The 26,711-nt window shown below is 33.4% G+C and overlaps 2 protein-coding genes across 3 annotated transcripts in view; one reads left to right on the top strand and one right to left on the bottom strand.

The window, feature by feature from the left end:
- Positions 1–238: 238 nt before the first annotated feature.
- Positions 239–1,546, bottom strand: LOC118181394 (AP-5 complex subunit sigma-1-like). The gene has a single exon (XM_035350524.2). It carries the CDS (start codon positions 1,160–1,162, stop codon positions 650–652), a length of 513 nt encoding a protein of 170 aa, XP_035206415.1. The 5' UTR covers positions 1,163–1,546; the 3' UTR covers positions 239–649.
- A 3,711-nt stretch (positions 1,547–5,257) lies between these two features.
- The window catches only part of Snr1 (SWI/SNF related, matrix associated, actin dependent regulator of chromatin, subfamily b, member 1), an 86,546-nt gene continuing 65,092 nt past the window's right edge, over positions 5,258–26,711 (top strand). Inside the window, exon 1 of one of the 2 annotated variants that reach the window (XM_035350521.2) lies at positions 5,258–5,454. In XM_035350521.2, the coding sequence (XP_035206412.1) occupies positions 5,374–5,454 (81 nt within the window). In that variant the 5' untranslated portion in view covers positions 5,258–5,373. The remainder of the gene's footprint in view (positions 5,455–26,711) is intronic. The other variant, XM_035350522.2, reaches the window with a different exon arrangement.

Raw genomic sequence — 26,711 nt, 5'->3', positions numbered from 1 at the left:
GAAAAAGAGCCTGCTACCAGGACCAGATTCAGAAATGTATGCATGTCTGTGTGTATATACATACATGCAGATACATATAATTCTGAATCCAGCCCCAATTATAGGAAAGTATTGTTTTCTTTTTATGTAGCAGAATTTATCTAGCATTAATATAAACATTTTATCATATTTAGAGAATTAATATAAATATATACCTGAATTGCAGATAATAAAGGCATTTGCCTTTATCCGCAGAAAATATGTAAAATTATTTTATTAGATTCATATAAATTTTTATTACATGTTTGTAATACAAATAATTTATTACATATCATCATCCATATAAAACACTGTCCCAGAAAAATATGACTCTGTGAAACAACCCATTGCAGGATCTTATAATTCTAGTAGTAGATACTGCAATTATGAATACACCAAGGTCTCAACAAAAATTTGATTCTTCAGAAATACGAAGGAGAAAAATTGTTTTGAGCACACATTCTCTTCGACAGTCTACAGGGATAATGCAAATCTGAAGGAATTATAAAATATTAAACACAGAATCAGAGGAAGAGACAATACATGTAGTTGGTACCATATATAATTATTTTTAACTTAAAAAGACATTTTTAATATTAATCCTACTATATGAAAACTGTTTTGTAAATTGTTATCTTACAGCTTTCTGCAAGTCTTTAGTCACTTGTTGAATAGCTTGATTATGCAAAAATAACAGCTGTCCACTAGGAATGAATGTATTAACAATAAGCGATACTATATTTGCTTTAGAAACAAATTCGGATATACCATTTGATATTCTAGGTAAAAGATCTCTGAAGGTTCGTATTAATATGACAAGAGTTCTGGCTGCCAAAATTCGATTATCAGAGCTGTCGCAAACAAGAATATACAAGCAACCAGAATATGAATGCCATACAGTAGGTTTTTGGACTTCCATTACTTTAACATTAAGGATACCTTTAGTTTCTAAATCAAGTGAGAGATTTTCAGAACCATCTACAATGTTACTTGTCACAGATGAATTGAAATCAAATTCCTTCTTTATCTGCTGCACAATTCTTACAGAGATGTCTTCTTTCACACATCGTCTCTCTGCAAAATCAAATACAAATGAGTACAAAACTTGACAATCGTAATCTGCTATTATAAATGAATAAACCATTGTCTTTCAGTTTGCCTTCAATTCACAATTTATAATTGCTAGAGTATCATGCACTCAAGAACCTATGCAGGTTTTGTATTGACATTAAAACTATTTAATACAAGTCATATAAAAACATTCTAAGACGACAAAGTCAGCTCGTTTCCAATATTCTCCAAAACTCGCATGACAAGGGCTGTTCCCACTGGGGTTTATTATCTCAGCTAACGTAGTCGACCCACCTCCAAAACCAGTTTTCCCTCATAGGGAAGCAAGTTGAAAAATCTGAACATCAGGCACAGCGGAGCTAGTCGACACATGGAACCGACTCCCCAGTGGGATGAACGAGATATATACTATTATACAAAGTCGTTGAGTGTGATCGGCGCTCAGCTGCGTATGTCACTTTTACAGCCTATTGAGCATGCGTGAAACAATTCAATGCTAGGGCGAGACGCTTATTTACAAAGCCTACAGACTATTTGTACTGCTGTTTGCTCCGATTGGTTGAAACAGGAAATGTAGGGTTACAGAACCTAGTGCTTGGCGACTTTTGGTTCATCGCCTTTAGAATTTGTATTTAAGCATGGTGTACCAAAATTTGAGCATAGCTGACCGGCGAAAACGCACTTCAGCGGTAACGAGCGCGGAAAAAGTTCTCAGACTTCTAGATTGCCGGTTCTATCCCCGTTCGTAGCTTTCATAAACTCTGCTCTACACGGATTTTTTTAAGTTTTTTATTTTAACTTTATTGAATGACTTCGTCATTATTTGTTTGGGTACGGTGTTAAAAATTAAACGTCTTTATTTTCTGTTTTTGTTAATTTTTCTTATTTTTATTTACTGGTTTGTACTCTTTGTAGTAGGTACCAGTAGCAAGATTACGATCCAAGGTCCCGAAAAGAATAGCGCAATAGATATAGTCAATAGAAATAGCGCATAATGGGATAAAATATTATTTTAGTTATACTTACTTTTCATAATTTAGGTAAAAAAGAATAGGTATCCGACGCCCTTAAATGTTTACTGAATGTTTTCATTTGGTTTATTTTTGAATATTCCTTTATTTGTATAAATTAATGCGCTATGGAAATTTACACAACAGGCTCTTTCTAACAGAAATGACGAAAAAGTACACGTGCCATTTCCATGTAAAAACCTTTTCTTGCAAAATAATTACCGTACTTTAAATAGTTTAAATTCAAATTCAAATAAACTATTAATAAGATTAGTAGGTTATTTAAAATATATTCCACACAATTCCTCTTAGCTTTCATTCATAAAATAAAAAAATTATCGAATGAAATGAACGCTGTTTCCATTTGTTTGGCGTTAATTACCACGCCTATAGGGCGATAACTCGCTATTCCAAATATGAACGCCAAGCACATGTTTCATCCAATGAGAGCAGACCTTAGAAAATGGTCTGTAGGCTTTGTGAATATGCGGGCGAGACGCTACTCTGTCGCATGACGTGGTCCGGCTTAATCTGCAATATTAGATTAAAGACATCGCCAATGTGAAGAGCTAGGTTACCATGCTTAGTATTTATCGCAAATTTGGCTGTATATACTTCCCAAATTTGAATTTATTAAGATTTGCTTTATATTCTTTAAATTTACTCGATTTTGTACCCGTTTGATTTATATATATATATATATATATATTTAATATAACGGTAATTGTTGATTTCTTTAAAATCATCTTCCACGTATGTTTAGGTAATTTATTCAATAAAATTCGTTGAATTAATGGAATGTTTCCTTGTCTTGGCGAAATACTATTTAGCTGTGTTTCATGTAAAACAAATCTTTCATATGTGAATATAAAATAAATCTTCCTTACAGCAAAAGACAGTGGTATAGGTAATCATGTCAGTATGATTGGTTTTATATTAAACAACATTCGTGTAAAAAATCTAATCAGATAAATTCACAAAATGATTTATTTCAGCTGTTACACTGGTCGTAGCTTGTATGGATTACAAGCTTTTTGCCATTTGCCATGATGTAGTGAAACTTGAAAGAAAAATATTACATGACAGAAAATAAACAAATATAAGATGAAAAGAATAGTAGCCAAAAACAAAACAGGCCGAAACACAATGAGGCGTCGTAGAATAGTAAAATAATTCCTCTAGGACGTGGTGCCATCTGATGAGCAAGGTAGGAGTTATACACATTCATCTTTCAGTGAATCTGAAAATAGAATAAAATTAAATGTTCAGCTTTTCAATTAATTCAATAAATAACAGGGCAAGCTGAAGTTTATCTTCCTGAGAGCTCGAGTTTTTAAGTATCTTAGCAAAATGTAAAATTTTGCCAAAGAAAACAGCAAATTGTGCATAAAGTTTTAAACTGCACATCAGCAAATTTATCAAAGTCCAAATTCTTAGAATTAGAGTCTTTAGCTTCTTGGGCTGCAGAAACATCAGGAACAGGATTTGTAGATTTGAACTATTGCGAATTTTTGGATAAAACTCGCAACCCTTATAAGGAACAATATGGATTTTTTTTGCACCTTACACAAGGGGTTTTTTCCATCTTTTGATAAATTATAAGTATAGGTTAACTGATCCAGCACATTGTTGTAAAATAACTGTCCGTAGCCAAATCTTTCGCAGCGGAAGCACATCATTGTAATTCAATTAGATCTGAATCGGTGGATGGTAACATGTAGATTCAAAATTGTTTTCTTCTTCTAGATGCTTTTACCTGCATCATTCCGCTCCCGAGACGCAAAGGAAACAGGTAAATTCATAGCAGTTTTATTACTTTCCCCCCCAAAACAATTGAGTAACTTTGGTGACCGGAAAACCATCACTGCTGAGTCAACCATTATCTTTATGGATTTCTTCAACATCCCAGCCTTCAGGTAAACCTCTGATGACGATCTTGAGAGGAGAATCTTTATTTTGTCAGAAAATATTGAACTGGAAATTATTCCTGAAAATAGTTAGTGTTAATTTGTGACTAACAGAATTTTCAAAGGTGATGGTAATTTTGTCCTTCGTAAGAATTCCAGTGTATCCGTTTACATCGTGTTTGGTGAAGAGGGTTCTGATCACTGTGGCCTATCCAGGAGACCTCTGGTCGCGGACACATGATCGGAATACATTCTTTATATTTGACCTCTGAAGAGGTTGCAATATAGGTGGGGGTAGCGACGCTAACCTCATTTTGTGAATTTTGCACAGCGGGTTTTCAGCGCCCAGGGACAACTGAAGATTTCTCGCCCCCTACTGCTTGCCAAGGATAGAAAACGTTTAATTCTAAAATGCCGTAATATCAGTTTGGTGCCCCTTGGATTCTGCGCACGGGGACAGATGCCCCCCTTTAGCTACTCCCCTGACAGCAGGAGATCCTCAACACAGTCCGTAGTATTTTCAGTGTCAGTATGCGCATTTAGAACTTCAAAAGTATTTTTAACAGGATAACAAGATCCAAGTTTGACGTAGTATGAACATCCTTAAGCTCAGATGAAGATTTTTTAATTGGCGACATCATTGCAATTATAGCAGGGGTAGTCCATACAGAATCATCAGATTTAGTAATAGAAATACTCTGATCAGTACTCCTTTCAGCTTCGAAGTCATGCGTTTTCTTATTTTTCCCCCTTTTGGAAGAATAGATATCATCCGATGAAAGCACTGAGCGGCTCAGGACCCTGTGCGGCTAAGTCGTTCAGAATATTCATCCATCGAAATGGAAGAATATCTATTTCGATGATTTTTAAATAATCAATGAAGTTTTCTTCATCACGATGCAGATTAATGTCCTCCACGAGAACACTTCTTTGAAGTCTCTATGCATGTGGCTAGCAAGAAAATGCGACAATCTTCTGCGAGGCATGGCTCGTTTAGTACACTTCAGGGACGTATTATAAAATATAGTGGTAAGAACCAGTAAGAGCGTTAAACAGCACAACCTTCACTCATGAAGGCAAATTAATATCATCAACACTGAACTCTCCTGATTCACAAAATGAATACAAAAATTTGTATTGTTATGACACTTTCGACAATCCAACTCACTCGCAGAAATACTAAACTGATAACCAATTGATTGCAACAACGCCAAATTTGCTAAGAGGGTTGCCATTTACATTTCCTTTATCTATTATGTGCAAAAGTAACTATGATGAACCAACACCGACTCGGATTTCTGATCTACTGAGCTCGGATTTGGCGTCTGTGTGCCTGTCAATTCTATATTTTATAAAGAAACTGAAAAATGACCATGCGAACATTTGGAGAGAAACCTATTGCATTTCAACTTGAAGAAAATGGGGAATATTATTATATTGGATCTGAGGTTTGTGTTCTTCCGTAATTTTTAATCCGGGTTAACTTGTTTTGTACATAAGTGTGGTTATTTGGGTTTTTAAACCGCATGAAATAATATTGATTCCTAATTTATTTACTTCCATAACTTCATGTTAAACGAATAACTGATTTTTGTTGATATAAATTATCTTTTCTAATTCTGTAATTACTTGAATGCTTGCTATAACTGGTGCTATATTGCACTGCTTAGTGACAGTTTAATTGTCAACAGGATAATGAGTAAGTATATTTTTGCGTTTTCTATTGTTGAGCAAAACGACATATTTGTAAAGAAATGAATGCTGTCTTTTTCATGAGCTGTTAAACTGCACAGTTCCAATGTGATTTTTTTTTTTTAAGAGAAAGAGAAAAAGGTGTACTTGAATGCAACAAAAAGTAAAACCAAAAAAATTGAATCTGAAGGCAAAAATCAGCTGTTGACAGCTATGCATGTAGTATACATGAATTGTCACATAAATACATTTGGGCAATGCTGTGAATTGCTTATTTTGATGATATAGTACATTACCTCTTGAATACTTTACAGAGGGATATGGATAATCATAGCTGATAGTCACAGTTCTCTGATGATATAAAGGCTGAGCCTTTTCTTTTGATTTAACATTTTTAATATATGCTAATGGTCTTCCAGAATCACCAGAAATCATTGGTGATAAATTTGTGAATCATAAAACAATGTTATTATCTTCCTGAACTCCATAATTGTATTCATTTGCATTTAAGCATTACTGAACTTTGATCATCAACTAGTGGAATAGCCTCTGGAGAATGACAATAAAGGGAAAGTATAGTTTAGGGTACCCCTTGGCGATTTTTGGCGGCACATGGATACCGATTTTGTGCAATTCTTTGACTCGTTATTTTGGCTTGCAAAGTGACGATTTTTGTGCCAAAAATTGCCGCTACACAAAGCAAAAATAACAAGACAAACAATTGCACAAACTCGGTATTCATGTACACATCAACTTATTTTCACTTAAAAAAAATCCCCGAATTGCACCAAAATGGCATTGCGCACTCCTTTGACTTTATCCATGTACACGTTGACCTATTTCCACTTAAAAAAAAATCCTCGAATTTCAAAAAAAAATGGCATTGCGCACTCTTTTAACTTTAACCATGTACACACTGACCTATTTTCACTTAAAAAAAAAAAAAAAAAAAAAATCCCAGTATTGCGCAAACTTGCATTGGTCCCTTTACTTTTTCCATGTACACATCGATGTATTTTCACTTAAAAAATCAAAGGAGCACCAAATTCTACAATATAGGCAAACAAAAAATACATTTTAAACCAAACAATAAAATAACATAAAAAAGGAAAAACATGTTATACATTTAAGCACTACCAAAAGCAAGTATTCACTTACCATGATTTTCGAGTTCGCTTCGTACACCCAGAGCGACATAAAAATCAAAATATCAATCATACTCAAATGACTTTTTTCAAACCAGGTACTCTTTTTGATCGAACACTTCGCATAGTGACCATCTGTACCTTTCTTCCTACAAACCCATTCAAGTCCATCTAAACGGTTTTTACGTTCGACTAGACGTATATCCTTCCTACATACAGGACACTTATAATGGCTACTAAGTAAAAATTCATTTACACACCAGTCAATTAAAGCTCTTTTCCCCTTTCACTCCAAATTGTACAGAAACTTCAAATTAATCTTACTACATTTGGCCGTTCTACCGTCTAAAGAATCAAACAAATAAACACCACAAAAATGCTTACAAAACATCCCATGATTCAAAAATTCCCAGAATCATGCACCCGATTATGTCACAATAGGGTTTCCATAACATTCAACTACTCAGGCTACCATGAATGAAACAACAACCTGGCGATAAATCAAACAATAAGTTCACCATAATACAAGGCTACTCTACCTGACAATAAATCTAACCAAATGTATTTCAGTACTTTATATATATATTAAAAAAAAGGCCACATGAAATCTAGGACATTAACTTAGATTTCATGTGGACACTCAACAATTCTTCCCTTGGGGTCACATGGTATGAAACAGCAAATCAGGATGTTGTAGCATGAAAGCATAGTAAATTCTTAAATTAATGTCTTTCTGCAAATTTATCGTCTTTACTTATTGTCTTTTTTTACAAAATCTTAACGATATTAAAATTTTTATGCTTTTAAAATAAAAATTTCTTGGAACTAACGTTTGTTAAAATTTTTTATGTGTATACGGTGTGTTGTCGCTATTAAAGTCTGCTTTGTGAGATTTGTGCCAGTGAAACGGTAAAGGTGAAGTTTATTTGCCAGTACCTAAAGGTGAAAGTATATTTTAGGGTAGCCCTCGGCGAATTTTTGTGGTACATTGATATCGAGTTAGTGCAATTTTTGACTTGTTATTTTGGTTTGCATAACGACGATTTTTGCGCCAAAAATTGCCGCTACACAAAGCCAAAATAAGACAAAGAATTGCACAAACTCGGTATCCATGTACACATCGACCTATTTTCATTTTAAAAAAAATCCCCGAATTGCACAAAAGGCGAAACTTGGTTATTTTTGGTGGTACATGGATACCAAGTTTGTCTTGCATAACGGCGATTTTTGAGCCAAAAACCGCTGCTACACAAAGCCAAAATAACAAGATAAAGAATTGCATAAGCTCGGTATCCATGTACACATCAACCTATTTTCACTTAAAAAAAAATCCCTGAATTGCACAAAAATGGTATTGCACACTCCCTTGACTTTATCCATGTACACGTCAACCTATTTTCACTTAAAAAAATCCAAGAATTGCATAAACTTGCATTGCGCAGTCTCGTCACTTTGTCCATGTACACATCGATATATTTTCACTTAAAAAGGCCCACCAGCGGCCGAACGGTAACGCCGCTGAACATTGGTAGTTCGGTCCGAGGTTCAAATCCCACGAACGGGCTGGCTGCATGGGTGTTTTCTTGGTTTTCCCCATGTGTAACGTGTATACTAGCCAGTTTCCCTAAGAACGTCCTCCACGAAGGCATCCCACCCTTAAGGCAGATAGCCCTCGTGTGCTTTGCCATAATCAAATACACCAAACCAAACCATCACTTAAAAAGTCAAAGGAGCACCCAATTATACAGGCAAACAAACAAACAGAAAAAAAAATAATCTTAATAAACTACATTTTAAACCAAACAATAAAATCACATAAAAAAGGAAAAACATGTTATACATTTAAGCACTGCAAAAAGCAAATATCCACTTACCCTATTTAGAAGTTCCTTTGTCTTTAGTCTGTGGCACACAAAATTTCTTAACAGCATCCAAAAACTTCCTAAAATTATCTGAACTCGAATCCGTGTATCAGCATCACCAAATTTGAACCTTTCTTCCTACAAATCCATCTAAACGGTTTTTACTTTCGACTAGATGCATATTTTTCTTACATACAGGACACTTATAAACTTTCATTTACACACCAGTCAATTAATGCTATTTTCCCCTTTCCTTCCAAATCGTACAGAAACTTCAAATTAATCTTACTACATTCAGCCATTCTACCATCTAAACAATAAAACCACCACAAAAGTGCTTACAAAACATCCCATGATTCAAAATTTCCCAGAATCATGCACCCAATTCTGTCGTAATAGGGTTTCCATAACATTCAACTACTCAGGCTACCATAAATGAAGCAACAACTCGGTAATAAATGAAACAACTTCACCATAATGCAAGGGGTACCTGAAAGTCTATTCTAACCGTACCGAAATTTCAAATAGAAATATCGAGAAATCATTTTAGACTCGGACTAGCATTCAAGAAATAGAGTATGTTCAGTTAGCTTCAATGAGTGGTGTTACATCTATACATCAACACACCTGTGTGTATTTTCGCATCAACAACTTTTGAATTATTACACACATGCGTAATACATATACACAGAACTTTTTATGGTGGTGTCTGATTATCTGCACCTCGCTTCCAAAATGTCATCAACTAGTTGATTAATTTTTTCCCCAAACTAATATACAAAAGTTAGCAGCCATTTCTAAAATGGTGGCACACTAAGAATTCCATATAGAAATGAAATTAAAGAAGCAAGAAACACCTGTAATAAAACACTTACCTTTTTCAAGAAATTCCTATGTAATTTTTTTGGCACTGTTCTTATGGACACAGCAATCAATATTTATTGTAAAAAAAGTGAGAGAATTACACAAATATGGCATCTTGCATTCTACCGATTAGCTTGTTATTTTTCACATCGCATTTCCATAAAATTCTATTGTTTGAGAAATGCTTCTCCATGGAATTGACATTTTTGCATTATCTAGTCTTATCCAAAGCACCATATTCCTGAAGAAATGCAATAAATTCTCTTTCATCATTTGGCAAACTCCAGTCTCATTACGATTCATTGCAAGGAAAAAAAATGTATTCGGTGCTACAACAAGCACTGATTAAAAAAGGATCATTAAATTTGGTGAGCTTTATACACATGCATACCGGGATTGCCACACAAATACATTTTGGAGACATACCAATGGGTATTTTTTGTGAACGGTGTGCGGATAATCAGAAAGAACCCTTTATCTTTCCATGATGTATGTTGCCCGCCAAAAGTTAAGAACAGCATGTTTTTCAAAGCTCACCATTACAAAAATGTCAGTAACGTTTAAATTTACAGTTCATATGCGTGACAGTAACAAAGTTAAGAAAATATATGCAAAAACAATAGCTACCACTTTTATTTTATAGAAATGAATAGGAGTTGGAGAATAGATGCAAAAATTGTAATTTTTGTTCACAAATGTTGATCTTCAGTTGTTATTACAGTTTCGTGGACAATATCCAAGAGAATCTTATCAATGCCTAGGAGAAGTCGTTTGCCCGATTCGTTGAGGTGGTTGGGCGATCAGATGGATGTAAATGGGAATGTCACTAGCTGATGCTGCTAGATGTCCCAATGTCTCATAGTGTGGTCTACCAACTATGGAATCAGTTTGAAGCCGGGGATTCTGTGTCCAGAAGACATGTTCCAGGCAGATGTAGAGTTACAACACCTGCTGGAGATCGCTCTTGGTGGTCACACTGACCTGCATGTGTACCATGGAGGAACTTTGACCGGTGTGAGATATGACGAGATCCTTGATCAGTATGTCTGCCCATATGCTGCTGCTATTGGTCCAGGATTTCTTCTGATGGACGACAATGCGCAACCGCACCGAGTTCGGGTTGCTGAAGAATATCTTGAGGATCATGTTATGGAGTGAATGGAATGGCCAGCTCAGTCTGCAGACCTGGATCTGATAGATCTTTGGGACTACCTTGGTAGACAGGTTGCTGCTTTAAGTCCGCCTCCAAGGTCATTACATGAGCTTGAATAAGGATTACTCCGTGTCTGGTTGTTGTTTCCCATTTTACAGACCGACAGCTTAATTGACAGCATGGAACGTCACTGCTGCCAATGTATTGCTGCTAGGGGTGGACACATTCCTTAAAGAACCCGTTTTTGTAATGTTAACACCCCATTTTCCCCCAAAAAACTGTGATATACTGTTTCTCCAAGACTGGATTTCTCTGCCAAGAGTGCATTTTTTTTTTTTTTTTTTTTTTTTTGGTAATTTGTGTTAAACTTTAGAAACATTCTATGTCACATTCATTAAGAAAACCGTTTAGTGAACATGTCCTGTAAATTTCGTGTTTCTATATTGCCTCATTCTCAAATTAGACACAAAAACACTATGTTTCTTAACTTTTGGAGGGCAGTTTAGTTCATATGTATTTGTGCCTATGCAATCCCTGTCTGATTGAATATGTTAAAAAATGAAATGCAGAAGTCTTCAGGCATTACAAAATAAGATAATGTGTGGCATTTTGAATATCATTAAGTACATAGCTAACTCTGTCATTTGTAATAACTTAAAAACAGATCTCTTGGACAAAGTTGTTCCTAAGACTGCATACTGCATATGTATAGAAAATTTCAGAATTTTCAAGTGAAGAGATTTTCAGATAATAAAACTATGATCCCTCTATTTGTTAAAGTACTTAAGACTTCAAAATGTTTTTCATGATGGGGAGTTTGTAAAAGAACTGTTTATCCTATCATGGTACATCACTCTGAAATGTAACTTTGTGTTTTATTTCTTAATCATTGAATAGTCTCATAGAATTACAGAAAGATTAAAAGAAAAAACTTAGTTGTTATTTTTCTATACTTGAAATACGAAGGAAAATTTAAATTCGTATACTAGTATGTTGTTTTCTATATTGCAGACACATAATTTTTTTACTTCTGTTTGCACTTGCAGAAGTTAGTTTACAGTGAAATATTTTTTTAAAAATTTTGTCATCACATGTTCACCTGAAAGTATGTTTTTGAGAAAAGATATATGAAAAACATGACAGTTGAAATATTAAATATTTGCCACATTCAACTAACTTACATCACTTTATTTCTTGTAAGTATTTAAGTAAGACAAGTGTATTGTTTGTATTTTGGAGATTCTTACATCCACAGTTAAATGAACTTAAGTTTTCCCCCCCTGTACATGTATTATGAATATTTGAATTTCCTGAAAACATCTTACACAAAGGGCATTCTATCTAAGACAGGTACAGGTAGAAGGGCATGAAATACCACAATTTCACCATTGATTGTACAAATATAGCCCCACCACAGTAATTGCAGTCCTGCCCCAAATTTGAGAAATAATATCTTAAGATCACCCACTATGTTCCCCTGTAGACTTTCTGCTCACCATCTATTTTGAATGCACTGTTGCTGCACAGAGACAATACTCTTACAAACATCCATTCGTTCCCTGGGATTTGAAATTGGGCTCATTGGTAAAGCAGACAATGTCACTAACTGCTATATTGGCTGGGTGTGGCTTTTTAAAGCAAATAAACTTCAGTGCTTTAAGTAAGTAGTTGGGTACTTTTTAGTTGGGTGCAGATTATGTAGATAACCTTCCTGAAAAGTCACCAGTCATTGGTGATTAATTTTTTGCCAACTTATACGAAAGACGAATCCATTTTCAAAAACAGCACTGTGCTAAGAATTATATAGAACAACAAATTAACAAAATGTAAAGTGCAAGAAACATCACTAATAAAGTACAAACTCTTCCTCTTCCCATGTACACATTGATCTGTTTTCTCTTAAAAAAAAGATAAGAAAATTACAGAAATTTGCGAAAGCTTTTAACACAATCATCTAAGAATGGTTGATGTACTACATTCGAGCTGCACAGCTACTGTAATCATATAACATTTGAGTTGAAAGAAAGCTAGCAAATGTGCCATTTTATTACTTTAATAACAACTGTAATAATAATAGTAATAAAAAGACACACTGCATAAAAAATATTCGTGTGAGGATTAAAAAAATCTCAACAGTATTTACATCTTTATAGCCTGAGGATTCAGCTGTTTGCTTCAAAATTTTAGCTATTCAGTTATTTGCTTTCAGCTTTTATCATAACAGTCTTTCTCCTTTGCTTGCTGACATTTTCACCACATGGATTTTACTAGATAACCTGGAAAGTGATATCTTGCTATTTTCCTCTCTCTCTCTCTCTCTTTTTTTTATCCCATTTTGCAGATCCCTAAAGTCATTCTGCATTTTGCATATACACACAAGTTAGGGAATCTGCAGAATTGTATTTTTCCAGTGTCATAGCAGGCTTGTTCGAGCCTGCTCTGATATTTTTGTGACATTACGTGTTGCCTATTTTAACGACACTGTGCGTTGCTGAGTGATTCTTTTCAGGGTTGTGCAGATTATTACAAAGTACCAATAATTGAACTTACATTATTTGGTAATCATTAAGAGCAGTATAAAAATTATACTGATAGGAAAATTTCTATGAAATATTGCCAAATACTATCCAGTATTTTTGATTGCTTTATATATGCTGTAGAGTACTTGTTTAATAGTGGGTGGTAAATACTATTGTATTCAGATAATTCACTTATTTTGGGGCCAATAGTTGTGTGGATTAGGGTCTGATATTTTGCAGATTAGATACTTATGCATTAATGCAACCACCTCAACAGAAGTTGCCAAATTTTTAAAATGTGCCAAGTTCTGGCAACTATGTGCATAACAGTTCTTCAGTTTAACAAGCAGCATAGCTGTATTTTGTATGGCCTTTTTACTGTATTCCAAGTTCTGGTGATTTTTATAGTCAAATCGTGATGTTTCTGTTTTAAGTTCAGTTTAAAAATATGTGGTCATGGGATTTGCCTGCAATTAAAGAAACAAGTAAAATTGCTGCAGGAATTGAACATTTTGCAACAAATTTGCTAAAGGGAACAATTGCTTCACTTTAGGCATAACATTTCCACTAGAACAAAAACCCCTTATAAGTAGGTTTGTTGATTGATTTTTGAGATACAGTACAAAGCCCATAACTCGGACGTCCGTTATCTGGAATGATCTATAAACCGGATCTCAAAGCCACAAACTTTACGCATGTGCATAAAGAATGTGCATACATTACGCATACGCGCGTTGAAAGAAATGTTTAATAAAGTAAACAAATAAATATTAAGCTTTTTTTTGTAAAATTTGATATCATTTAGATCATAATTGCTCTTTATTTCATAAATTATGGTTTCATATTTTTAATTGTATAATTTCTGCGTACTATCTTACCAGATTTAAATTGATGATCTATAATCCGCAAAAACCCCTAATCTGGAATCACTGATGTCCCAACGAGTCCGGATTACGGACTTTGTACTGTATAAACTTAATTAAAATAAGAATTATGTAGATAACATTATCTACAAATGCGATGAGTAATTTTTTTTTTCAATTATACTTTGTCTTCATTCTTATTTTTCTGGAAAAAAATCACGAAACTTTGCCAAAGGGGCTGTGGTAGTATGTAAGCACAGCAAATTATCAGTCATGTCTTTCTGAAGTTTGTTTACATGTCTTTAGTTCTTACTTTTATTTTAGAACTGACTTGTTTACACTAGTCGAACATCCTGTCTCTGATATGACATCTGATCAGTACTGGCATATCTACCAAGTACGTCATTCATGTATCCCACCTTTTGATCTTCGCATTCACTCACTGGTTGAAGAATTCAACCTAAAAGATCTGCATCCCAAAAGCTTTAACTTTTTCGGTATTGTTCCCTGGCAAGAAGTGAATATTCACCTACTTAACGTTTGTGGAGAACTTAAAAAGAGCAGTAAGAATGAATTCCAATATCAACAAATTTTCCTACAGCATAGAAGCAGTCATTCTAACTATAAAGCAAATTTTACTGATGGCTTAAAGAATCATGATCATGTCGGGGCAGCTTTTGTGTGTGATAAAGAAATCAAGAGTAATAAACTTCATAAGGCTGCATCTGTCTTTACTGCAGAAACTTTTGCCATTTTGAATTCCGTAATCTTTATCTCTAAGCAGAATAGCAGAACATTCATCATCTACTCTGACTCTCTGAGTGCTCTTGACTCAATAAATACAAATACTAGCTACCCTTTTGTCTTAGAAATTTTAAAGGCACACCTTCGTATGAGAAACGCAGTAAGCATCTATTGCGTACTGCTGGGTGCCATGAACTCACTGGTGTAGCAAAATCTGCTGATATTACCTCTGAAAATGATGTCTTTTTTACAGACATACGGAATTACATCAGAGCAAAGATCTTGTCCAAGGGGCAAGAACTCTGGGAATGCCAGACACTGAACAAATGAAGGCAGGTAAAAAACCCAGTTTGGAGTATTGGGAGTCAAGAGAGCATTGAAAGGATGATGTACTGCTGACTCGCCTATGAATTGGTCACTGCAGACTGACACATAATGAGCCTATCTGTGGCACTTGCAATGTTCCCATTTCAGTCAATCACATTTTAATCTGCTGCCCTGCTCTTAGTCAGAAACGTGAATATCATTTTAACTCTATGAATGTTAACAGATCTCATTGGAAGAAACTCTCACATCAACCTCATTAGATTTTTACCCCCCCGAGTGGCAAGGCTTTTTCTGGAAACCACATTAAAAATAATCGTGTATACTCAATTGGTCTTTCGCAAAAGTGGCAAGTATTTTGATTCAAACTATTTCAAAAGTGGGCCCCCTTACCATGTGGATATAATTAAGATAATTCTTCCCTCCATTGAATTTAGCGAATGAAATTAGTTTTTCTCCCTATGGTATCTTCACAACATGTGTTGTTGCCAGAATGATATTTTAGCTCGTATTTGGCTATTTTATAGTTTTGATACAAACACACCTATGCTATATAGTATTCGTAGCTTAATCAGGATATGTGCCGAATGCAGAAATATAGTCAATATGCATCATTAATAGAAACTACATAATATGTTTTAAATTTTTAGTTTCTTTAAGAAATTGCTTCGATACTGGTGAAAAATTAATCTTGCATTCTTTCCAGGCATTTTCTGTGAAAATACTTTTAAATATACGTAATCAAAGGAAATACGCAAGAACTTTTTCCCCTTGCATTCCAGTTTTTCGAATATATATTATGCACAACTTATTTTAATATGATATTTTAATTTTCAAATATTTTAAATTTATTTCAGATTTAACTATTAGATTTAAAAATTTCTTTATATTGCATTGTAAATTTATTAATAGTTAATTATTTATCATATCGTTTTCATTAACAATTTAAGAAATTATTTTGGTTAACAATTTTTATTACAGTACAAAGTTCATAATCCAGACTCGTTGGGACTTCAGCGATTCCGGATTAAGGGTTTTTCTGGATTATAGATCACCAATTTAAATCTGATAAGATTATACAATTAAAAGTATTAAACCATAATTTATGAAATAAAGAGCAATTATGATCTAAAAGGTATCAAAATTTCCAAAAAAAAAAAAAAAAAAAAAAAAAAAAAAGCTTAATACTTATTTGTTTACTTTATTAAACATTTCTTTCAATGTAAGTTGTTTAAGTTGCTTCGTTTTTTTGTGCTAAACGCGGATGCCTAAACATTAAACACACATGCGTAACATTAAACGCTCATGTGTAAACGCATTACGCGCACATGTAAAGCACACAAAAAAAAAAAAAAGTTCGTGGCTTTGAGATCCGGATTATAGATCATTCCGGATAATGGATGTCTGGATTACAGACTTTGTACTGTATTAATAATTAAGAAAATGGAGTCAGGTGAATTCTAATATCGATATCTGCTGGCAGATATGTTCATTAGTAATTTAAGAATAGCTGAACTTGTATACTGACTCCCCCCCATAGCAAACAATTCTTATAATCAGTGAACAAGTAATGTTATATACTGTACGTCAAGGCTACATTCTTAATTAAATGAAATATTGTATTGGCCCGAATACAAGTTAGCTTCGATCTTACTATTTTCAAGTCCTTGCGCAAAGTAGAGAAAGTATTGTACAGTCAAAAGTCGTTAATTCGGACACCCATAATCCGGAATGATCTATAATCCAGACTTCAAAGGTACAAACTTTCTGCGCATGCGTCACGCACGGCTGGAACGCCGCGGCGTGCAATGAATTGGAAGTTGATCTGTCAGCACTATCCTTATCTTCAGGGCAGATGTTTTTATTTTATTTGGCTTATAATTCCTTACTAAATGTAGTATTTCATCTCGATGTACTCCGTCTTTGATATGATTTAAATCAAATTCCTCGTCATTATAATTCGCTTCCGATAGTGAAGAAAATGACACAGAGGTTATTGAAAATGAAAAAATTTCGATTGACAAATTAGTCGGTATTCTCGACACAGCAATTATAGGACTTGAACAGCGGAACTTTGTAACTGAACAAGAAATTATGTCTGTTTATAGAGATAAAAAGAGAAAGTATTATCACATAAAACAAAGCAACTTAAACAACTTGCATTGAAAGAAATGTTTAATAAAGTAAACAAATAAATATTAAGCTTTCTTTTTTGTAAATTTGGATACCCTTTAGATCATAATTGTTCTTTATTTCATAAATTACAGTTTCATATTTTTAATTTTATAATTTCTGCATGCCATCTTACCAGATTTAAACTGATGATCTATAATCCGGAAAAATCGATAATCCGGAATCGCCGAAGTCCCGATGAGTCCAGATTAACGACTTTTGACTGTATTCGTTAAAAATTTCAATTTTTAGGTTTCATAGGATATTTTCATTTTGACTAGTTCCATTGTGACACCAATATTTATGTATGTCACATAACTTAGAAAAACTATTCGACACAAAATGATGGAACGTTATACTTATTTGGGAGTAACAACTAGTTTCAGCGTGACGTGTGTATGTACGTATGTATGAATGCATTTCGCATAACTCAAAAACGATTATCCTTAGAATGTTCAAACTTTCTATATGGGACTGCTATAATATCTAGTTGTGCACCTCCGTTTTATAGTGCAATCGGCAGTGCTAAAGGGCACTTTGAATTGGAAGATCATATCTCATTTTCAAACAAAATAAGTTTAAATTAAGTGCAGCAAAAATGTGATTACTTTGTTTGGCGTACAAGGAAATTATGTGGTGTCCACGTCAGATTTTTTAAAATGTTTGCAAATAAATAAACAAATGTATTGTTTATGGTTTATATATCAAATGATCTCAAATATATCAGCTTTATTTGTTTGTAAATATTCTGCAAGGAAGACAAGAAATAATCTAAATAGCATACCTTGAGAAGAAACACATTGAATGCATTGTCTTTTCAAGGAAAATTGAAATTTTAAAGAATAACTGATTAAATTTTCTTTAAATCCTTTTATAAAATATTACATATAAAACCAGTTATGGTTTTCAGAAAGACAATTTAAGGAGGAAAATATTGTTTTAGAATGAATATAGCACAATATTTCCCCCTTAAATTGTTTTCCGAAAAATATTTGTGTAATATTCATTCTAAAGTCAGATTTTTACTCATAAATTTGATATGCTTAAATGTATGTTATCTACCTGCATATACTATAAGCAGCCAGTTCAGCCACAATGTAACAATTGTACAATCTCTGTGTAAAGATTGATTTCTATCATCTATTTCCATCTGTTCTGTAATCCATTTCTAACTCTATGATCAGCCAAAATAGCGTTATAATTATCCTTTTGAATATTGGAACGGTAAAATATATCAATATGAAATATGCGATCAAGTAAAATTATCTCATTGCTGTTACAGATGTTGTGTGTGAAACGTCCTTTTAAAGATGGCAAAAACACATAAGTGTTTTAATATTTGTTTTATTTATTTGATTGCGGCAAGGCAAGTAAGTATTATCTGCCTAATGAAGGGATGCCTTCGTTTAGAACTGCCTAAGGAAAACTGGCTGGCATTGACTTTAACACATAAGGAAAACCACGAAAGCGTCCATGAAGTCAGCCTGTTCGCCAAAACTAGACACCGGTTCGAAGTACTAGTGTTCAGAGATATTACCACTGTACTATGTTAGAATTTTAAATCTATGTGATCTTTAAGTTATTTAGCAGATACTGTATAACAACAAATTATTAAATTCTCAATAACTTAATTCAAGTAATTTTCTATAAAACTAGGCCTTCTGGTGGCTGATCGGATAAGCCCAAAGACTTTGATTTTTCGACCTGGGCCAGAATCATGACATATGCCTGGCTGCATAAGAATTTTTGTGGATTTCTCCATATGGAATTCAAATGTGAAGCATGTTTCCTTACAGAATCCTTCACGCATTACGCTCTTTAGGCAGATAACCTTAGTATTTTTCATAGTTTATAGTTAAATCAAATGAGCTTCCGATGAAGTGCGATGTAAAAGTAGGACAGAGGAAGTACAACAGTCCTCTATATACATATATCGTTCCGAGGAAGTATGATATACATACACAGAGAAAGTATGACATAAAAATAAGCAGTAAATGCATTTGAAGTGTTGAAACTTTTTTCGAAGGAGAATAAAATGCAAACAATATTTTGCTTCTAGACATACTTTCCAAACTGGGATAAATCAGAATGCACTTAAAACAAATTAGCTTGAATAAATTGAAAATATATCAAAAAAAATTATTCATGGATGAGAAATCATAAACCTTATTTTGTTGTAGAGACATTAGGTATTTTGGAAGCAGGAAAGATGAAAAATATGCAACACCTCTGCCGGGAATCGAACCATGGACCTCTCAATTACGCTCTGAGCGTGCAGACTACCACACCATGAAGGCATGCCAAGAAGGGGGGATTTGGCAACTTTGTTTTTAGGGTACCCAGTCGTCAAATCCTGGGTAAGGAGAATCATCATCCAACACCCTTTTAGTTCGGATGCCACTGTAGAGAAATTAGGTAATTTTTGGAAAGCAGGAGTGATGAAAAATATACATCTTCGCCAGAAATCGAACCACGGACCTCTCAATTACTCGGTGAGCGTGCAGACCACCACACCACGAAGGTGGGAGAAGTACCTTATAATGTAATGAAGTTTATAAGTATTAAAATTTTTAATACAGCTAAATTAAAACTGTATATAAAATTAACTGCGATAATTCAATTCTTCAGTTATTGTAGTTTCAATTATTCAATTTTAATGTAATAACATAATTACAAAATATTTTTGCCGATTTTTCAGCCGCCTTCCAAAAAAGGATCATATGATATGGTGTGATTTTCTTCACTGCTTAGTGGTTCGATATATTGCTCATTAGCTATTTATTTATCTGATGTCTCACTATAAATGTTATTAAATTAAGCAAAACTTTATGTATAATGTAACTTAATATTTGCCTATAGCAGTTCTGTTGCAAATCGGACATACGCACATATTATTTGTCTCATTGGTATATCATATACCTGAGCAGTCTAAATTCCTTTTTCTCATTATTTAAAATCTGATAAAATTATTACTCTTAAGCTGAAGTAATATGGAATACCTTGTTGTGCAAGGAAATTTCCCTTACATTGTGCATTTTACCTCCATTCTTTTTTTTAAAGTCCAAAAGTGCAGTTTGCTCTGAAGGACTATTAATTTTGTTTTGGCATTTTGCATCGAAAACTTTTAAGAGATTGAATCACTTTTGAAATCATTTCTGCCATGTATTATCACCCTGTCTTATATTTAAAGAAATTAAATAAGGAAGAATCTGAATAAGTGTATGTATGTTTCTTGCATTGTGATAAAACAACGGTATCTAGAACCATCCAAATTTGAATAACGTAATCTTCCGTAGAATATGGACACATGGAAGTGCTAATTTGAATTTGAAATTGGTTTTGTTATCGATTTCAGAGTTTGTATTGCTTCAGTGAATTTTTGATTAGAAAACTAAATGATTTCAAAGCGAGCAATGGTGACACTGTACGAAAAAAAAAAAAATCTCCAGCGCAAGACGCTGTATCGGAAATTCTAAAGATGTGTAATTTGTGATATTGCTGTTGAACTGAATTTTATAGTTTAAGTACGTAGAACATGATAATAAAGGTTAACACAAAACATTAACAAAGGTAAATAAATAAAGGTAAACACGAAGCATTAAAAAAAAGCCCTTTTGGACGTAATTTAAAATCTGAAACATTTCAGAATTTTTTTTTTTTCTGCGCATTGATTTAAAAAAAATTTTAAATACAGTAGAAGTCCAGAAATCCGCAAAGCTTGGGACCAGAGGTTGTGCGGATTTTAGGATTTTGCTGATTTCAGGACAGAAAAGATAAATCATAATATTCAGACTAAAATTGCAAAATAAATAAGGCCTATTAGATACATTTAATTAAATTATTATATACATTATTGCAATAACTTATTATATGCATTAAATTATTATTACATATATAAATTGATTATATTATTCACTGTATTATATATACACAGCATCGAGGTTTGCCAATTTCGCCTCATGCAAAGATTTCCGGTTTTGGATTCTGTTGTTAGAATCACTGTTGCTATAATTTTCCCGTATATCATACACAATCACAATTCTGTACAATCCTGCTATAAACCGAGGAGTAGCAACTGCCTCCATCTTTTGCAGAATTTGCACTTTTTGCTTTACCATCAATGCAATGTGTTCAACGTGGCAAGCAGTAAAATCATGTGTGCGTTTCTTATCTGTAATTGTATTAAAAGGGCTGAAATTTAAAATATTCTTAATTTATCCACAAAATATCCGGATAAAAAAAGGCAGCACTAAATAATCTCGTGAAATAACACTCAGAAAATATAGCAACGGGAATTGTGAACTTGAAAGAAGAGCTGAGTAAATCATCTGCTTTCTTAACTCGATGCAGATTAGAGGGAGAAAACGCTTTTATCATGATGTCAATAATTTGGTATTTCCATTATGACTCATAATTATTTGGTAATTAAGACGTCATTATTTGGTAAGTATTTTTTCTTCGATATTTCGTACTCAATGTTGCGGTTTCCGGAACCTATGAACTTAATGTTTATATTTTGAGAGGCAACGCGGATTTCAGGTTGGCTGATTTTCGGTATTTGACTGCAAAAAAAAAAAAAAAAAAGTTAAAACTTGCATTTATTTTTTATCCGGATTTTTAAAGAAAGGCCCAAAAGAATTATCATTTTGTAATAATCATGTATACATATTAAACGTTAAGGCTTACGCAGAGGAAAACACCTGATAGCCGAATCTCCAAGTTGACTTCAACGTAAATATACCTCTAGGGGATACTGAACAAAAAGCTTATCTGTACATTTTACACTTTATGTGGGAGACCGTTACCTTTGTGCAATTACAAAAAAGCATCCGCTATCTATAACTTTGATCTTGCTCAGTTATTTCATTTTGTTAACAAGAAATGGAGCTGCCGTAAATTCTAAATTCATTGCTTCTTCCAAAGACACTGATTGCAATATGATCATTTTCAATGTGCCAAATGGTAGTGCTCTATTTAAATAGTCAGCGTGTAAGTTAAGTGGGTGGCCAAATCAAGTAAATGTTTTTAAGTTGTTGCTAAGTTATTATTAGTTCCTTGCCAAATATTTTGACTTAAACATGTGGATGACAGGGAATTCAGAATTATTATTCCATTATTTCAATGCCGAAACACCTCTGGTAATCTTTGTCATAAATATTAAAATTTGAAATCCCGAAATCTTAGTAAATACAGTTTCTGAAGCTTTGTTGTAACTCAACCATTGTAGTGATTCGCTGCTGCTGTGTGATGTCATTACGAACTGTGAACTTGCGCGCATTACATCACTTATTATTACATTTATACGACTGTTTTGCAGTTAGAGCTTTTTGCTTGGAAATTTCTTGCTGTAGGACTTGTGTTCTAGCATCTAGATATGATTCGAAATTTTTTTGGATCGGAAAGGTAACGATCAGTTTACAACCAAAGTTAAAAATAATCAAACATAATACTGTCAAAAGTCGTTAATCCGGACTCGTCGGGACTTCGGCGATTCCGGATTATAGATCATCAGTTTAAATCTGATAAGATGGCATGCAGAAATTACAAAATAAAAAATATGAAACCGTAATTTATGAAATAAAGAACAATTGTGATCTAAAGGGTATCAAAATTTACAAAAAGAAAAAGCTTAATATTTATTTGTTTACTTTATTAAACATTTCTTTCAATGTAAGTTGTTTAAGTTGCTTCATTTTTTATGTGATAATACATTCTCTTTAATTCTATAAACAGACATAATTTCTTGTTCAGTTACAAAGTTCCGCTTTTCAAGTCCTATAATTGCTGTGTCGAGAATACCGACTAATTTGTCAATCAAAATGTTTTCGTTTTCAGTAACCTCTCTGTCACTTTCTTCACTATCGGAAGTGAATTATAATGACAAGGAACTTGATTTAAATCATATCGAAGACGGAGTACATCGAGATGAAATACCACATTTAGTAAGGAATTATAAGCTAAATAAAATAAAAACATCTGCCCTGTAGATAAGGATAGTGCTGACAGAACAACTTCCAATTCATTGCGCGCCGCAGTGTTTCTCCCCCCTCCCTGCCGCAGAACAGCGTGAAATTGATAAACAGATTTCGGATTTCAAAACATACTTTTGCTTTGTAGATCCTTTACATATTAGTAAATATATATCAGAAATTCTATTTGACATAATCGAAAGTTCAAGCTTACTTTTATAAAATTGCTCTAACAGTCTGCAAAAATTAATAATCCGGATCCAATTTGAAGATTAAGGAACAACACAATCTGCGACATTAACTGAATTAAATAATTTTAGCTTAGCTTATACCGTACGTTATACATTAAACGCGCATGCGTAAATTATTATGCGCTTGCGCACACGCATATTCGCAGCCGTAAAGGTCTTACGTGCACGCGTAAAAGCCTATGCGCGACGCATAGGCTTTTACGCATTGAAGTCCGTCAACGCGACGCATGTGCAGAACGTTTGTAGCTTTGAGGTCCGGATTATAGATTATTCCGGGTGTTCGAATTAACGACTTTTGACTGTATTCATTTGGAAATACAGTCTATCTAATTTTCGAAGTTAAAATGTTCAACAATTCATATAATTCTGTCGTGCTGGTACATTTATAAAGACTTACTGGTTTACTTTGCATCCTGTGGTGCTGCAAGTAGTAGCAGATCCAGCTAGTAATTGGAAGATCTGTGGTTCGAATCTCAGCCCTTAAGAGAGGAGAATATAAGGAATGATCGGTGTTTCCCCCCCCCTTGTAAGGTAAATTGATAGCACGTCTAGATGAATAAGTTTGAAGATTCATGATTGTGATCCAAGCCTCATCAGGGGCTGAGTGGTTAAGACCTCTGAATACTGCAGTTTGACATGGTTTGGGTTCAATCACAAGTGAACTGACCGGCTGCATGGTTGATTCTTGTTGTTTTCCCCCTGTATAATATGCTAGTTTCTCCCAGAATGTCCTTCACAAATGCATCCTTCCTTATAGGCAGATAGCCCTCGCAGCTTTGCGTTATTTAAATAACTGAATCAATCATGGTTTTGATCCTGCCGAGGGCGTTTTGAGTGTACCTCTTTCATGGCTTTAAGCACCTAATGAAAAAAGTGTTTTTTATTTTTGTGAGTTTATTTGTGAAACTATCTGAGAAATAACCATTTTATCTTGTAAGATTGGAAAATGTTTTCATCTTTCATTATCTATCACAAATTAAATACTTTGAACGTGGATCCATTTTAAGCTGTTTAAAATATTATTTGTGTTCATGCTTGGTGTGAAGAAATGTTTGTGTGCTGCGTTCATTCATCAATATATGTATTTTGCCAGGATTTTGATTTTGCACTTCCCAGTTTTTATCAAATAACATAAAATTAGCATTTCATGAAAAAAAAAAAAAAAAAAAAAAAAACATTTTTTGTTTATCTTTAATTTAAACAACGAAGGTATTTGAATTTTAGTTACTTTGCATAAAGTGGAAGAAGTTATGTGAAAGAAAGTGAATCCAATTTTCATTTTAAAAATTTTCGCATAATGTGTCAGTTGACTTGATATTGTTTCATATTAAAAATAATGAATGCAATATCATCCACATTTCAAAAGGGGCTTACTTAAAATAACTACAAGAAATAACTGTTGATGGAACATTTCCACAGCAACATAATTTTGATCTGCTATGCAAGTTTATTTATGTATTTTTTTAAACAAATATTGAATCGTTGTATGGGGGAAAAAAAGCATTAATAAAATTTTTAAATGCCTGTCTTTGAATTTAAGTTCGATCACAGCATATTTTAAACAAGAGACTATTACAAGACTTTGCTAGTATCCTGCTAGCAGTGCAAGACGCTTTGTTAGAAGGAAATAACTGATTGAAAGCATGTGTTCAAATTATCACATCTGTCATTTATCTGTCGAGAAAAGGTAGGACTTTTGTATGTGTATGTTTCAAAGCTTGTTTTTGCATTGCGTAAGTACACCAATGCCCAGGGGTGTAATTACTCTTTTACGACAAATCTGCTGCAATTCTTCCGAAATGTGAAGAGAATATTCTTAGGATGACATTACTGAATGATCTCAAAGCTATTCTGAACTATTTTGTACTTTTCTTTAAAAATACAGAAGGTTATAAGTACAGGTTTTTTTACACATCTACAGTTATTCTTTTCAAATTACTGTTTAATATAAATGCAAAATCATTTAATATTTATTCTTTCACATAACATGTCAAAACAAATTTCTCTCAAGTCATTTGAAGTTGCTATGTCTATTTTTTTAATTTATGCTATGGAAGTTAAAAATACAGCGATCAATAAAAAATATAAAAATTCTGCACATGTGAAAATAAAATTATGGTAAAATTCTTGAAACCTATCTCCAATACAAGACACTAAATTTTAAAAAAATCATGTTTGGGCTAAAATATTAATCTCTTGCAAAATCTTTTCCAACATACGTGACAATTTTCCATAGAGGCATAAAGCTTTTTTTTTTTTTTACTGCTTAGACCTATGAATCTTAGATCCTTTCCCAGATTTTATTAATCAGGTCTTGCTCACCTAAGATGTAATACTTTGATAAAAGAATTGATAAAGAATCATAAAGAAATTTAAAAAAGGATAGATTTTATTATTTCAATAATTCTGAATATTTATAAAAATTGGTACTACTACAGATTTTATTAAAAATTATCTTATGATTCGGAAAGGGGCTTTGGATCACTAATGAAGTTGCGTAAATTTAAAAGAAATTGTATTTGATATGGTAATAAAGTTAAAATATCATTGCGACTGCTTAGACAGCATTCAGTCTAAAAATGCTACTATTTTAGAATATTCTATGCATCTCAAATAAAAAATAGCACAGATCATTATTCTTTATTGTACACGACTACTGCATCATTCGGAAACAACATGCATTCAAAAAACAAAAAAAAAAAAAAAAAAAAAAAAAAAAACTGAAAGGTTTCAGATTTTAAATTACGTCTAAAGTGACATTTCTTTAACATTTTGTGTGTTACCTTTATTTATTAAACATCATGTTCTTTGCACTTGAACCATAAAATTCAGTTCAGTAACAATGTCGCAAATTATTTTTTAAATGAGCATTTCTTTAGAATTTCCGATACACACTTCCGCGCGCTGGAGATGAAAAGGTCCCCCCCCCGCAGAGTGTTGCCATTGCTCGCTTTGAAATCATTGAGTTTGTTACTCAAAAATTTGTTGAAGTTTCACAAAACATGAAATTGATAATAAAACAAATTCCAAGTTTGGTCTTCCACATGCCCATATTCGTAGGAGGATTACGTCAGTCAAAATTGGATGACTCTATGTACCATTGTTTTACCACAGTGCGAGAAATATACATACATTTATGCAGATTTT

The sequence above is a fragment of the Stegodyphus dumicola genome, chromosome 5 (assembly GCF_044657685.1).
Source record: "Stegodyphus dumicola isolate Sdum_Otavi_A_Nest chromosome 5, ASM4465768v1".
Lineage (NCBI taxonomy): Eukaryota > Metazoa > Arthropoda > Arachnida > Araneae > Eresidae > Stegodyphus > Stegodyphus dumicola.
Note: the sequence above shows the minus strand (reverse complement) of the source record. Positions and strands in the feature narration are given on the sequence as shown.

Bases quoted from the DNA above. Each gene is read 5' to 3' on its own strand.
- LOC118181394 (XM_035350524.2), bottom strand. From the start codon at position 1,162: ATGGTTTATTCATTTATAATAGCAGATTACGATTGTCAAGTTTTGTAC.